At 33.2% G+C, this 10,988-nt stretch overlaps 2 protein-coding genes across 2 annotated transcripts; one reads left to right on the top strand and one right to left on the bottom strand.

Annotated features, from left to right (window-relative positions):
• Positions 1 to 10: 10 nt before the first annotated feature.
• Positions 11 to 7,631, bottom strand: ScsbetaA (Succinyl-coenzyme A synthetase beta subunit, ADP-forming). Its single transcript, XM_090119872.1, has 10 exons — positions 7,496 to 7,631; positions 6,376 to 6,573; positions 6,096 to 6,166; positions 5,516 to 5,678; positions 4,370 to 4,510; positions 4,109 to 4,235; positions 3,548 to 3,691; positions 2,828 to 2,955; positions 1,774 to 1,926; positions 11 to 1,434 (listed from the first exon to the last, which is right to left on the bottom strand). The coding sequence occupies exons 1-10, from the start codon at positions 7,559 to 7,561 to the stop codon at positions 1,255 to 1,257; spliced, it is 1,371 nt and encodes a 456-aa protein (XP_089975998.1). The 5' UTR covers positions 7,562 to 7,631; the 3' UTR covers positions 11 to 1,254.
• Positions 7,632 to 7,836: 205 nt separating this feature from the next.
• Positions 7,837 to 9,978, top strand: LOC149909771 (uncharacterized). The gene is made up of 5 exons (XM_090119871.1): positions 7,837 to 8,017; positions 8,635 to 8,821; positions 9,003 to 9,128; positions 9,475 to 9,741; positions 9,846 to 9,978. The coding sequence occupies exons 1-5, from the start codon at positions 7,938 to 7,940 to the stop codon at positions 9,867 to 9,869; spliced, it is 684 nt and encodes a 227-aa protein (XP_089975997.1). The 5' UTR covers positions 7,837 to 7,937; the 3' UTR covers positions 9,870 to 9,978.
• The last annotated feature ends 1,010 nt before the right edge of the window (positions 9,979 to 10,988 follow it).

The following is a 10,988-nucleotide window of genomic DNA, read 5'->3' as shown; positions in this document are numbered from 1 at the left end:
ACCATTATTGATTTAAGTATATTTATTACGGGTATGATTGCATCATATTACATATCAAAGAAATAAATATCACTTAGGTAAATTAAATACCTTATTGTACTTTAAATACGTTAATCAAAATAATGAAATCTATCTACAAAGGAACATACACATTGTATAATATATATCAATGTACATAATACTTGCTTATTGCGCAGATACACGTTTCGGCCAGTATATTGGCAATATGACGAACATGTTAATCATTTAACAAAACATATTTAAGTAGTTCGTCGTAGTCGATTTTATAATTCAAACCGCGCAGAAGCGAACATTCATTAATTATAAGGTCGACATCTGAACTGTATCATACAGTGAAATGTTAAGATAACAAGAAATAATTATATTTATTAATAATACAAGGTACACTTATACCGACTTATGTTGGACGACACTGTACGTGTTCAATTTGATTGCACATTATTTTATATTGGGATGTGGGAAGGATATTTAATGAGGAGATAGAGAAAATTATGTATTAAAAATGACTGAAGAGAACCGGTCGGTAAAATATATTTCATTATACAAACAACTTACTCTAAAACGATAAATAAGTTATATATAACACGATGACAAAAAAACTTACAAGAGTATCTAAATATGAGGTTCATAAAAATTTCCGAAACAATTTACTCTTACAACAACAAAGCGAACGAGTGCAGAGTTAACGTTTAATAACAACAATTGCATCGAGTCTACCAAATAAATAGCGTTTTAATCTACATAGGATGTTGATGGTATTCGAATAATGAGATTAAGAGGAGGCTCCCTTTCTCATTTCTGGCACTGAGAGACCGGTTACGGTACTAATAAAGCCGTAATAAAGTTGAATATCGCGTGCGCTCTTTGATCGCGTTCGAACTCGAAAAGTAAGTCTCAATTCTTATTTCGTTTATAACTAAAGTAATAATTGATCTAGAGAAAAAATATCTTGGCATTGGATAGTAAACTCTATTTTCTTACTGTTAACATTTATTTTAGACATAAAGTCCAAGTAAATCTTAAAAAAATGTAATAATCCTTAAAAAAGGCATAATTTTTTAATAAAAAACGAATCGAGCGAAAATGTTACAATTACGTAACATAGAAAGAAAGAGACCCAAAAAATCATATACTTAAGTTCCATTTTGATTGTCCGTGTGCCTGTTTCAGAATATTAATCCAAAAACACATAAAATTTAGGGAGCTTCCCCTTAAATGGGTGTTAATACTGTTCTACTTCTCGAGCATATATCTGGGTATGTCGAACTGCACCTCGACGCCGGCCTTCCTGGCCAGCGACACGATCTCCGAGAGCTGCACCACGAGCTGCGCCGCCTCGTCCAGGTCGTCGCGCGGCACGATGCGCAGACCCGACTCCGCGATCAGCTTGCGGGCTTCGTTCACTTTCGTTCCCTGATGGAGAATTTAGAATACATTAATTGAGTCTTTATTATGAGAACGAAATGAAAAGAAATCGCTTAATGAATATAATATACTAGATTTTATGAACCATTGATTGATTAATGATTTTCTTTAGACAAGCTTCAAATTTAAATGGGAAGCCTTTTAATTTTAACTACATATTTCAAAACGATGCTTTTTTTTCCATAATATTGATGGATGTTATACAAAATAGGATTTAAAGGAATTTGTGGAATTTGTTACTAATGTATCTGCTGTGAATGTTTTGTTACGAAACAAAAATTCTTAATATCGGCAATTATCGATTATATGCGGTAATTATATGATTACCTGAAGACGAACGATCACTGGGATCTGTATGTTAAGATTCTTGGCGGCGTTGATAATACCCTCCGCGATGACGTCACACCGCATGATACCGCCGAAGATGTTTACCAGAATAGCCGACACTTTCGGATCCGATAAGATAATTTTAAATGCTTCCTGAAATCAGTACAATTGAATGCGATATGAACACAAAGAAATGTCACATATTGAAATATTGCTTTGAACTGATAATGTAGTTAGTTGACTTCATCCGCCCAGTCAGAGTCCAATTTATTAATGAGCGAAGGTTACTTTAATAATCTACGAACTTTGAGCTTGCGGACATTTCAATTGCATCTATTATCAAGCTTTTTAGGAAAACAATTCTTTGTAATGTGATAAACAATGACTGACATTTTTGTTATATTATTACTTATCATATTTCTTGTATATATTTACTTCGTAAGACAAGTTTAATGAACGGGATTAAACTATAAATATAATCTTTATATCGACTTCTGGATAGAATTTTATTTATTTATTATTTATTTTAAGTCAAAAATTCATGAAGAATTGCCAATTTTCGAAACTTGCCTCGTGATCGATTTTGTTTATTCTTTAAAAATGTATATTTCCAATTTAATTTAGGGCCGATTTTTCAATGCTTGGATAAAACTTATTCGTCGAATAATGTATAAAACTACCATTTTAAAAACGTATTCTAATTGCCCGTATTTGACAGTTTACGTGACATTTTAATACTATCGTGTAATACTTTATTGGACGGATAAGTTTTATCCAAGCATTGAAAAATCGGCCCTTAATGTAATAATTTATTATATTTATTCATTGTATATGTTATATTAATTTTATTTTGTTCATTTACGCCTTATTTTTTGCTCACCCACCTCAATCAAAATCTCTCCTTACGTATATACATACGGTAGTGGAAGAGATCGCTACCTAGCGATAAGGCCGCCGTTTGTACATATCTTTCTCTATTTTATGTACTTTCTGTATTTATACTTTCTTATGTGTGTGCAAAGTATAAAATAAATAAATAATGTAATAAACATACAGACACAGCCTGAGCAGTGGCTCCACCGCCCACGTCGAGGAAGTTGGCCGGGTCCCCTCCGTACAACTTGATGATGTCCATGGTGGCCATCGCCAAACCAGCTCCGTTCACCATGCAACCAATGTTACCTACAAATTACCAACATAGTTATATTTTATTTTACAAAAAAATGGTTGTCTGTAAAGTCGGTTTTCTGACGATAGTTGAACGTGACAACGTCCGATTGTGCTTCTTTGTCGTTCGTTCCGCGCTCTCGCTTGCACTTCAAGCCTTACATGGAACGCCTCAGAGAGAGGTAACGCCGCATGTGTCATGTTTTTTCGTGCGTGCAGCTGGCTCTATCGAATTATAAGACGTTGTCACGTCAAAAATGAAAAATATATGTTACGAAATAAATATGTCACATCACAAGTTATTTAATTTTGCCATATTTCAAAATACTTACCTACAAATTCGTTATAGAATATAGATAAGTACATACTAGCGGTCCGCCCTGGCTTCGCCCGTGGTACCTACATGTTTAAACTATCCTATCTCTCAAGTTGGATCGAACTGCACATGGTGTGCGAATTTTATTATAATCGGTTAAGTGGTTAAGGGTCCATTGAGGACAAACATTGTGACACGAGATTTATATACCTTTATACATATTAAGATAGAATATAAACTACTACTGTACTACTAAAGAAATACAATACAACAGAGAAGATTAATTCTTACCATCAAGTGCAATGTAATTCAAGTCGAATTTGGCCGCTTCAATTTCTTTGGGATCTTCTTGAGTAATGTCCCTCAGTTGGAACAGTTCCTTTTGCCTGAACTGAGCGTTGTCGTCGAATCGGAATTTGGCGTCCAAACAGAAGACTACAATTTATAAACATCATATTAATATACATACATTCCAAATTTGTATTTACAAATTACATACACCAATTTTATTAGAAACTAGCGGTCCGCCTCGGCTTCGCCCGTGGTACATATTTACGTTTTCTCTACGTAAAAACCATCCTCGTACTTCAAGGAATATAATAAAAAAAGAATTATCGAAATCGGTTCAGCCGTTCTCGAGTTATGCGCTTACCAACACATTTTGCGATTCATTTTTATATATAAGATATTAATGTTATATCAACATTAAGTTGATTACAATCAAATCAGTAGTAAATTTTTACATACATCGTAATTTTACTCATGATAAAAATACAACAGTAGGTACGGTATTTCATTATCAAAATGACAAATTCCATCTTTTTTTGATAAAAAAGTATTGTGTAAACTTACATTCGCCTGTAATGGCATCTTCAGCGTAGGGGTTCACTTCAATCAGTAGAGCATCTTTGCTCAAAAACAGAGAATACATCTTCTTGATCATCTCTGATGCCTGAGTTTGATGTTCCTTTAAACCTATCTGTAAAAGGGGACAAAACCACATTTAATTAAATATTTTCTTGTTATTTTATCAGTTTAATTTAAAAAATCTTTTTTTTCAATACACTTTAACAATGAAGATTTCGTATAGAAATATAATCTCAAAGTTTTTACCTTTTCAATGACGCGGCTAATTTGGTCATCAGTGATGCCAGAAACAATATCAATTGGCTCGTAGGTGATGGCATCTGGATTTTCAGCAGCTACATCTTCAATGTTTACACCTCCTTGGGATGATGCAATTATAACTGGACCCTACAATATTAAAATATATCTGTACAAAATTTTAAAACAACCTTTGTATTCATGATACAATTATCATTATTTTGATCAATTGAATCAAACCTCTATTATCTATACTAATATTATAAAGCTGAAGAGTTTGTTTGTTTGTTTGTTTGAACGCGCTAATCTCGGGAACTACTGGTCCGATTTGAAAAATTCTTTCGATGTTAGATAGCTCATTTATCGAGGAAGGCTATAGGCTATATACCATCATGCTGCGACCAACAGGAGAGGAGCCACGGGGGTGAAACCGCGCGGAGCGGCTAGTCTTTTATATATTTAAACAATTAACATGATATTATTGACTACAATCGCGTATTATTTGCTGTTGATATTTCTATAATTTTCCCTGACAACCGTAAAGAGATTTATTCTTACTATAATATGATAATTGAAAATAATTTAAATATAATCTTGACATGGTTTAATAATAATAATTTATCAGTTAATTTGACAAAGACCAAATACAATTTTCTAATACTAGGAATAAACCCCTAACTGTTGGGCACTGTGGTGGAGCCTTGGAGCGGGTGAAAACTATGGAAATGCTAGGATTAAATGGGGACGAAAATTGTAATTGGAAAGCACAATGTGACAGCTGGCAAAATAAACAAGTTTGTCTTTACGTTAATAGTTAATACAGTTACTTACTATTTTTCTTAACTTTTATTGAACTGTAAGTTTTATCATTTACACAGACAAAAATTATAATGCACCCCATTTACTAATCTTATAATATAAAAATGAATCCCAAAATGTGTTGGTAAGCGCATAACTTGCGAACGGCTGAACCAATTTCGATAATTCTTTTTTTATTATATTCCTTGAAGTACGAGGATGGTTCTTATGTAGAAAAACGTAAATATGTACCACGGGCGAAGCCGTGGCGGACTGCTAGTATCTTATAAAAAACCAGTTTTGAAGGTGATCATGTGAGATGATTAGAAATAAACATGTACTAATACATATACTGACATTAAAGCTCCTCTCCATCATAATGGCCACATAGTATTCACGACGAGGGAACTTCCTCTCGGTGACCATCACCATGTTACAAATGCGACCAGCTGCACCTGTCTGCTTGGTAACCAAGTACTGCTTTAACATCTTGCCGACAATATCTCCTGCGTCTTCAGGCCTACAACATTTATAGAGGAAAGTATAACACCATTCTTTGTCTCATTACACCATGATTAAAATATATACAAAGCAGTTTTTACATACATATTGCCAATTCACACATAGTCTTATCTTATTTAGTAAGGAAAGTAGCAACCATTATTTGCTTTTTTATCCTTTATCATATTTTATACAATTTAACTTCAATGTTTAATAAGACAAGAAGTGACCATATTTCTATGTGATAAGTATGCTTTATGAGTTGAATAAATTATATTACATTACACATTAATTCACACATATAAAATAGCAAATAAAATCTGCAATACACATCACACAGTTACATAACAACATGATATAGAGCTATAAGTATTCTGTATACTATACTTTATGGCCCTTAGTGACTAATTTATTACATAACTCAAGCTGTACTTACGTATTAACCATCCTGACTCCACCCTTGAGGCCATTTTTAAATGCTCCCCTACCCCTTCCTCCAGCGAGTACCTAAAATATAGTATACTAATGAAATAAATAAAATGATTAATCAAACCTTATACTATCACATTTTAATTTTAATATATGTATATAGAAAGATATGTTTGTATTGCTTTTTAAGCAAAAGTGCCTATGTAGTTGAATTCTATTCATTTTTACTCTCTTAAGTTTTAACAGTTTAGGCTAAAATATGGTAAAATTCACTATTCATTACCTACCTGTGCTTTTAGCACAATATCTTTGGTATTAAGTTCCTTGGCGAACTTGACTGCCTCGTCCTGTGTTTTTGCAATATTGAATTTTGGAACAGGAATGCCATTGTCCCGCAGTAAAGTGTAGCTGACATATTCATGGACATTAAGATTACGAACTTGTTGTTTATTTGGCAGATTCTTCCCTGCTGCTCCTGCTATAAACTATAAAATAGCAAGGCATTGAATGCTTTGAAATTATGTACTTATAAAAATTTATTTGAATGTTTATGGGATATTTATAGATTCTAGATAATACAAAGAAATAATTTTGTAACCTCCTTGTAATTAATATTCAATTTTCACCCTTTTCATTCAACATTTAAAAACTTTTTAATAATTTGAAGTACATCTAAGAAATTTCCACTTCATCAACAATATTAATATGGAAATCATTTGATATATCGAGTACCTATCGAACAAATTTAGTGACCGAAATTTTCATAGAAACTATTACATATTATATTATTATGATAAAAATAATTATATTTTATATATTTAAAACTAGGTTTCCGCCCGCGGCTTCGCCCGCGCAGTCAAAGAAAAACCCGCATAGTTCCCGTTCCCGTGGGATTTCCGGGGTTGCGTCATTTTAGCGGGATAAAAAGTAGCCTATGTCCTTTCTCAGGTATCAAAATATGTATCTCCATACCAAATTTCATGAAAATTGGTTCAGTAGTTTAGGCGTGATTGAGTAACAGACAGACAGACAGAGTTACTTTCGCATTTATAATATTAGTATGGATTTATTTATCATGTTTGTATGAATAGGTAGACAATTTGATGACGTAAGGAATACGAAGTAAAAATTACAAGGTCGAATTTATAAATATTACATAAACGCAACCGAAATGAAAATGGGGGTGAATATAAATAGACACCAAAAAATATTTTTCTCAATTGTAAAGATTTCAAATAATAAATTTCATTTTTCTACAAAAATTCTAATGAAAAATGAAAATTCCTATGATAGGTAGGTGACTTTCAAGTCAATCACGGTATTATTAACAGAATAATCACCGCTTATTGATTTTAAAATGTTGTACTTCATTATTATATAGCATAGATAAATAAATCATAAACATACCTTGGTACCATTTTTTAAAAATATTGTTTCAGCTAAATTTAGGGAACGAGGAAGTAAAGTCGCCATTTTTCTGACTGACAAAATTTTCTATTTGACTGTTGACACTAGGTTGACACTATTGTGAATTGACAATAGTTGAATTCCATAGATTACTGCAGAATGGACACAGATAATAACGAATTCACAGATAGTATAGGTATATTATAGAATAACTTATGCCGCATAATGCGCTTAGTGCTGTAATTGGAAAACACGGTAAATACCATAGATAATATTGTATTGTACCATAGATAATATATAATATTAAGTGCGAAGTGGGCGTGGTCCGCGTGTCACTAGTATGGTAATCTCACCTAGCTAGCTCTCAGTTTCGCGCAGAAAAACATTCGAGTCAGTTGTCAGCTGCCAAATCTTTTTGCATTTTTATTAATAATTATTAATTATGACGTGTTGTTCGGTATTAGAGTGCAAAAATGAAAGCAAACGAGATAACATCAGTAATGGAGGCATTTCATACCATAGGTAAGTCTTATTTTTATTTATTTTACATAATATATTATTATAATTTATATAAGTGATAACTTCGCTTGTCATATTTTGTCAAAAAAAATATAGAAATATCCATTGAGATAATATTACTACGTATGGAGGAGACACCACGAACAAAATCTGTGCGCCATTTTTTTGCTCTAACTAAGTTTTAAAAATTATTATTTAGTTAGGGACTTAACGATGAAAGTTATTCCTTTGCACTTTTCCGTATTATTTGTATTATTTGTGCAATATCGTAACACACACGAAGGCATGTTTGATGCGTTTCACTTTAAAACCATTAAAAAATACCGCTCAACATACGTCACATGACGTATGTTGAGTGGAACATAAGTGATGTAGGCGGTGTCGTCTCCTATTAATATTATCTCAATGGAAATATCTAGTCAAAATGAACCTTAACACCTATGAAATTAGTAATATTATAGATTGAAGAGCTAACAGGACTTTCTGGAATATTATAGAAATAGACAAACGAATTTCGTTTTAGTGATGTGGTTGTGGCGCATATCGATAGTATCGATGCTTTAGGAAAGAAAAACAAATAAATATTAAATTATATTTTTATTTGTAAAATTTATTTATAGATTTCCCAAAGAGGCTACTATAAAAGAGAAGTGGATAGATGCAACGGGACGAGTTAACTGGATGCCAACAAAATATAACACTATATGCTCAGCACATTTTTTAAATGAGGACTTAATAATCTCTAATAAAGGCCACCGGTACATCAAACCCACGGCAGTTCCAAGATTGAAGATAATGCAATATCAAGTAAGTGCAAACATGTTTACATAATATATGATTTTTTTAGTTTACACGAAATACAGTTTGTATAAAAGACAATTATTATTAGTGAGTAGTGTGTCCCTTATCACACACACATATTCATAACATGGTCAGCTAAAGATTTTTCTTAACAATTATAATTAATTAGGTATTGAAATTGTTTTAGCCACAAAATATCACTTGTGCTACCTCTTCAAAACAGGAAAGCAATTTATTGAGCTCTGACTTAGCTGTGACCAAAAAAAGGAGAATTTCCACCGATTTGGAGGCAACTCCCGATGCAACCATTCAAGTAAGTTAAGCTGTATTGCTTGTGATCTACATTATTCATCATCATCAGCCTATATATGTACATTCTCACTGCTGGGACACAGGCCTTCTATGTGGGTACAGGCCATAATCCACCACGCTGGCCTAGTGCGAGTTGGCAGATGTCACATGTCGTTGAACTTTTGATTCATCGACATGTCGGTCACTACAAACAGTCAAAAATGGACATGTATATTTTGTCCATATGTGCAGTCCCTGGTAATCGTGGTAACAAGGATCTGATGATTGATGGAGCTAGCGGAGTGCCACTGGTTAGTTAGTTGTATGATGTTAATGTTATATTATATAAATTTTTATTTGTCTTACAGAAACCCGAAATCCAGACCCAGCAGTTTTGTGATAATAGTTCTGGTGGTTCAAATTATTCTTCGCCTACAAAAAATAAAGTGATAAGTCACTTGCATTTTTGCCATGAGAAAATTCGCAAACAAAGTTTGAAAATAAAACGGTTGCAAACGCAAAATCGGAGGCTGAAAAAGAAAATCAATCATCTCGATGAACTGTTACTAAAGCTAGAAGAAAAATTTGCTATGACGAAAGAGAATTTGGATTGCCTTCAAAATATTAAAATCGAGGTTACTTATTAAAGTTTCACTACTAGATTCTGCTGATCGACAAGTATCTTTATCAACCTCATTACATCTAATAATTTGGCTGATATTTTTCCTTTTCTTTACAGGTTCGATCGGCAGAAATGTTTTAAATTGTAACAGCGGAGTCATTTCTAGGAAGAAATATTCTAGATCCCTTCGCAGATTTGCTCTAACGTTGCATTATTATTCACCTAAGGCGTATGATTACGTTCGCAAAACATTTCAAACATGCCTGCCACACACCCGAACGTTGAAAAATAGGTAGGTATTCCAAAATTGAAGGAGAGCCCGGATTTACAAGAGAGGCATTAGAAGCTTTGAAACAAAAAGCGAACGCGTCTAAATATCCGTTGTTAGCCACATTAGACGTTAGTAACGGATGAAATGAATATTCACCGCTATGGGCAATGGGATGGTCAAAAGTTTCACACGGATACGTTGATATGGGTACGGGATTAGAAGGTCACTTGCAGATACACAGCGCAGTGAACTAGTAAAACATTGCAATTGATCCATAAATCTGGCGTTCGGATAATTGCTCTTACTTTCGTCGGTTGCCCAGCGAATATTTGTATGGCTAAATATTTTGGTTGTTTTTTTTGAGGAACAAAATATTGAGTTCGAATATTCGGTCACAAAAGATGCAAAAGTTACAATCTTGGTCCTTGACATATGATCAAATTAATTAATAAGGAACTCATTCGAAATGTACAAAACTTTCATTGATAAAGATGGAAATAAAATCCAATGAAGACATCTTGTTCGACCTAATAAACTAGGTACAATATGATGAAACCTTTACTTTAACAAATAAATTGAGATTTCGTAATCAATACTCACAGAAAAACTGGTTTCTTAGGTTTCTTGAGATGCATCAAAGCCTTGGAACATTTAGGTATGCGACCCTATTCAAAAGTAAAGTTTTGATATAAGTACTTATTTACCATTTTACAAATTCAGCCAGGATCATTTAGAGCTTTTTTGTAATATACGGACCCATGGTGACACGAATCGACCGATCGAACAATAATCCAACAGCTATCCAGTTCATATCAGCATACAAAAAAATTTTGGTACACACTACACGTACAATTAAGACAAACAAATACTGGAAACTGTACGTCATTGGAACATATATCGATTCTTAACTGTTCTTCAGTCGTAGACAGGATAAATAAAAGCGAATTGCAAGACAGCGAAGAATCATCATTAAGCCAAGATGACGAAAA

The sequence above is a fragment of the Colias eurytheme genome, chromosome 3, assembly GCF_061535395.1.
Source record: "Colias eurytheme isolate Ceu_HAF_F1 chromosome 3, ilColEury1 Martin Lab GWU primary, whole genome shotgun sequence".
Lineage (NCBI taxonomy): Eukaryota > Metazoa > Arthropoda > Insecta > Lepidoptera > Pieridae > Colias > Colias eurytheme.
The sequence above is the reverse complement of the archived record's forward strand: the minus strand, read 5'-3'. Positions and strand labels throughout refer to the sequence as shown.

Excerpts from the sequence above, each read along its gene's own strand:
- ScsbetaA (XM_090119872.1), bottom strand. The coding sequence starts at position 7,561 with ATGGCGACTTTACTTCCTCGTTCCCTAAATTTAGCTGAAACAATATTT. Across the intron at positions 6,574-7,495 it reads TTTTAAAAAATGGTACCAAG|TTTATAGCAGGAGCAGCAGG; the intron begins GTATGTTTATGA and ends GCTATTTTATAG. Across the intron at positions 1,927-2,827 it reads CCACTGCTCAGGCTGTGTCT|GAAGCATTTAAAATTATCTT; the intron begins GTATGTTTATTA and ends TACTGATTTCAG.
- LOC149909771 (XM_090119871.1), top strand. The coding sequence starts at position 7,938 with ATGACGTGTTGTTCGGTATTAGAGTGCAAAAATGAAAGCAAACGAGAT. Across the intron at positions 8,018-8,634 it reads GGAGGCATTTCATACCATAG|ATTTCCCAAAGAGGCTACTA; the intron begins GTAAGTCTTATT and ends ATTTATTTATAG. Across the intron at positions 8,822-9,002 it reads TGAAGATAATGCAATATCAA|CCACAAAATATCACTTGTGC; the intron begins GTAAGTGCAAAC and ends AAATTGTTTTAG.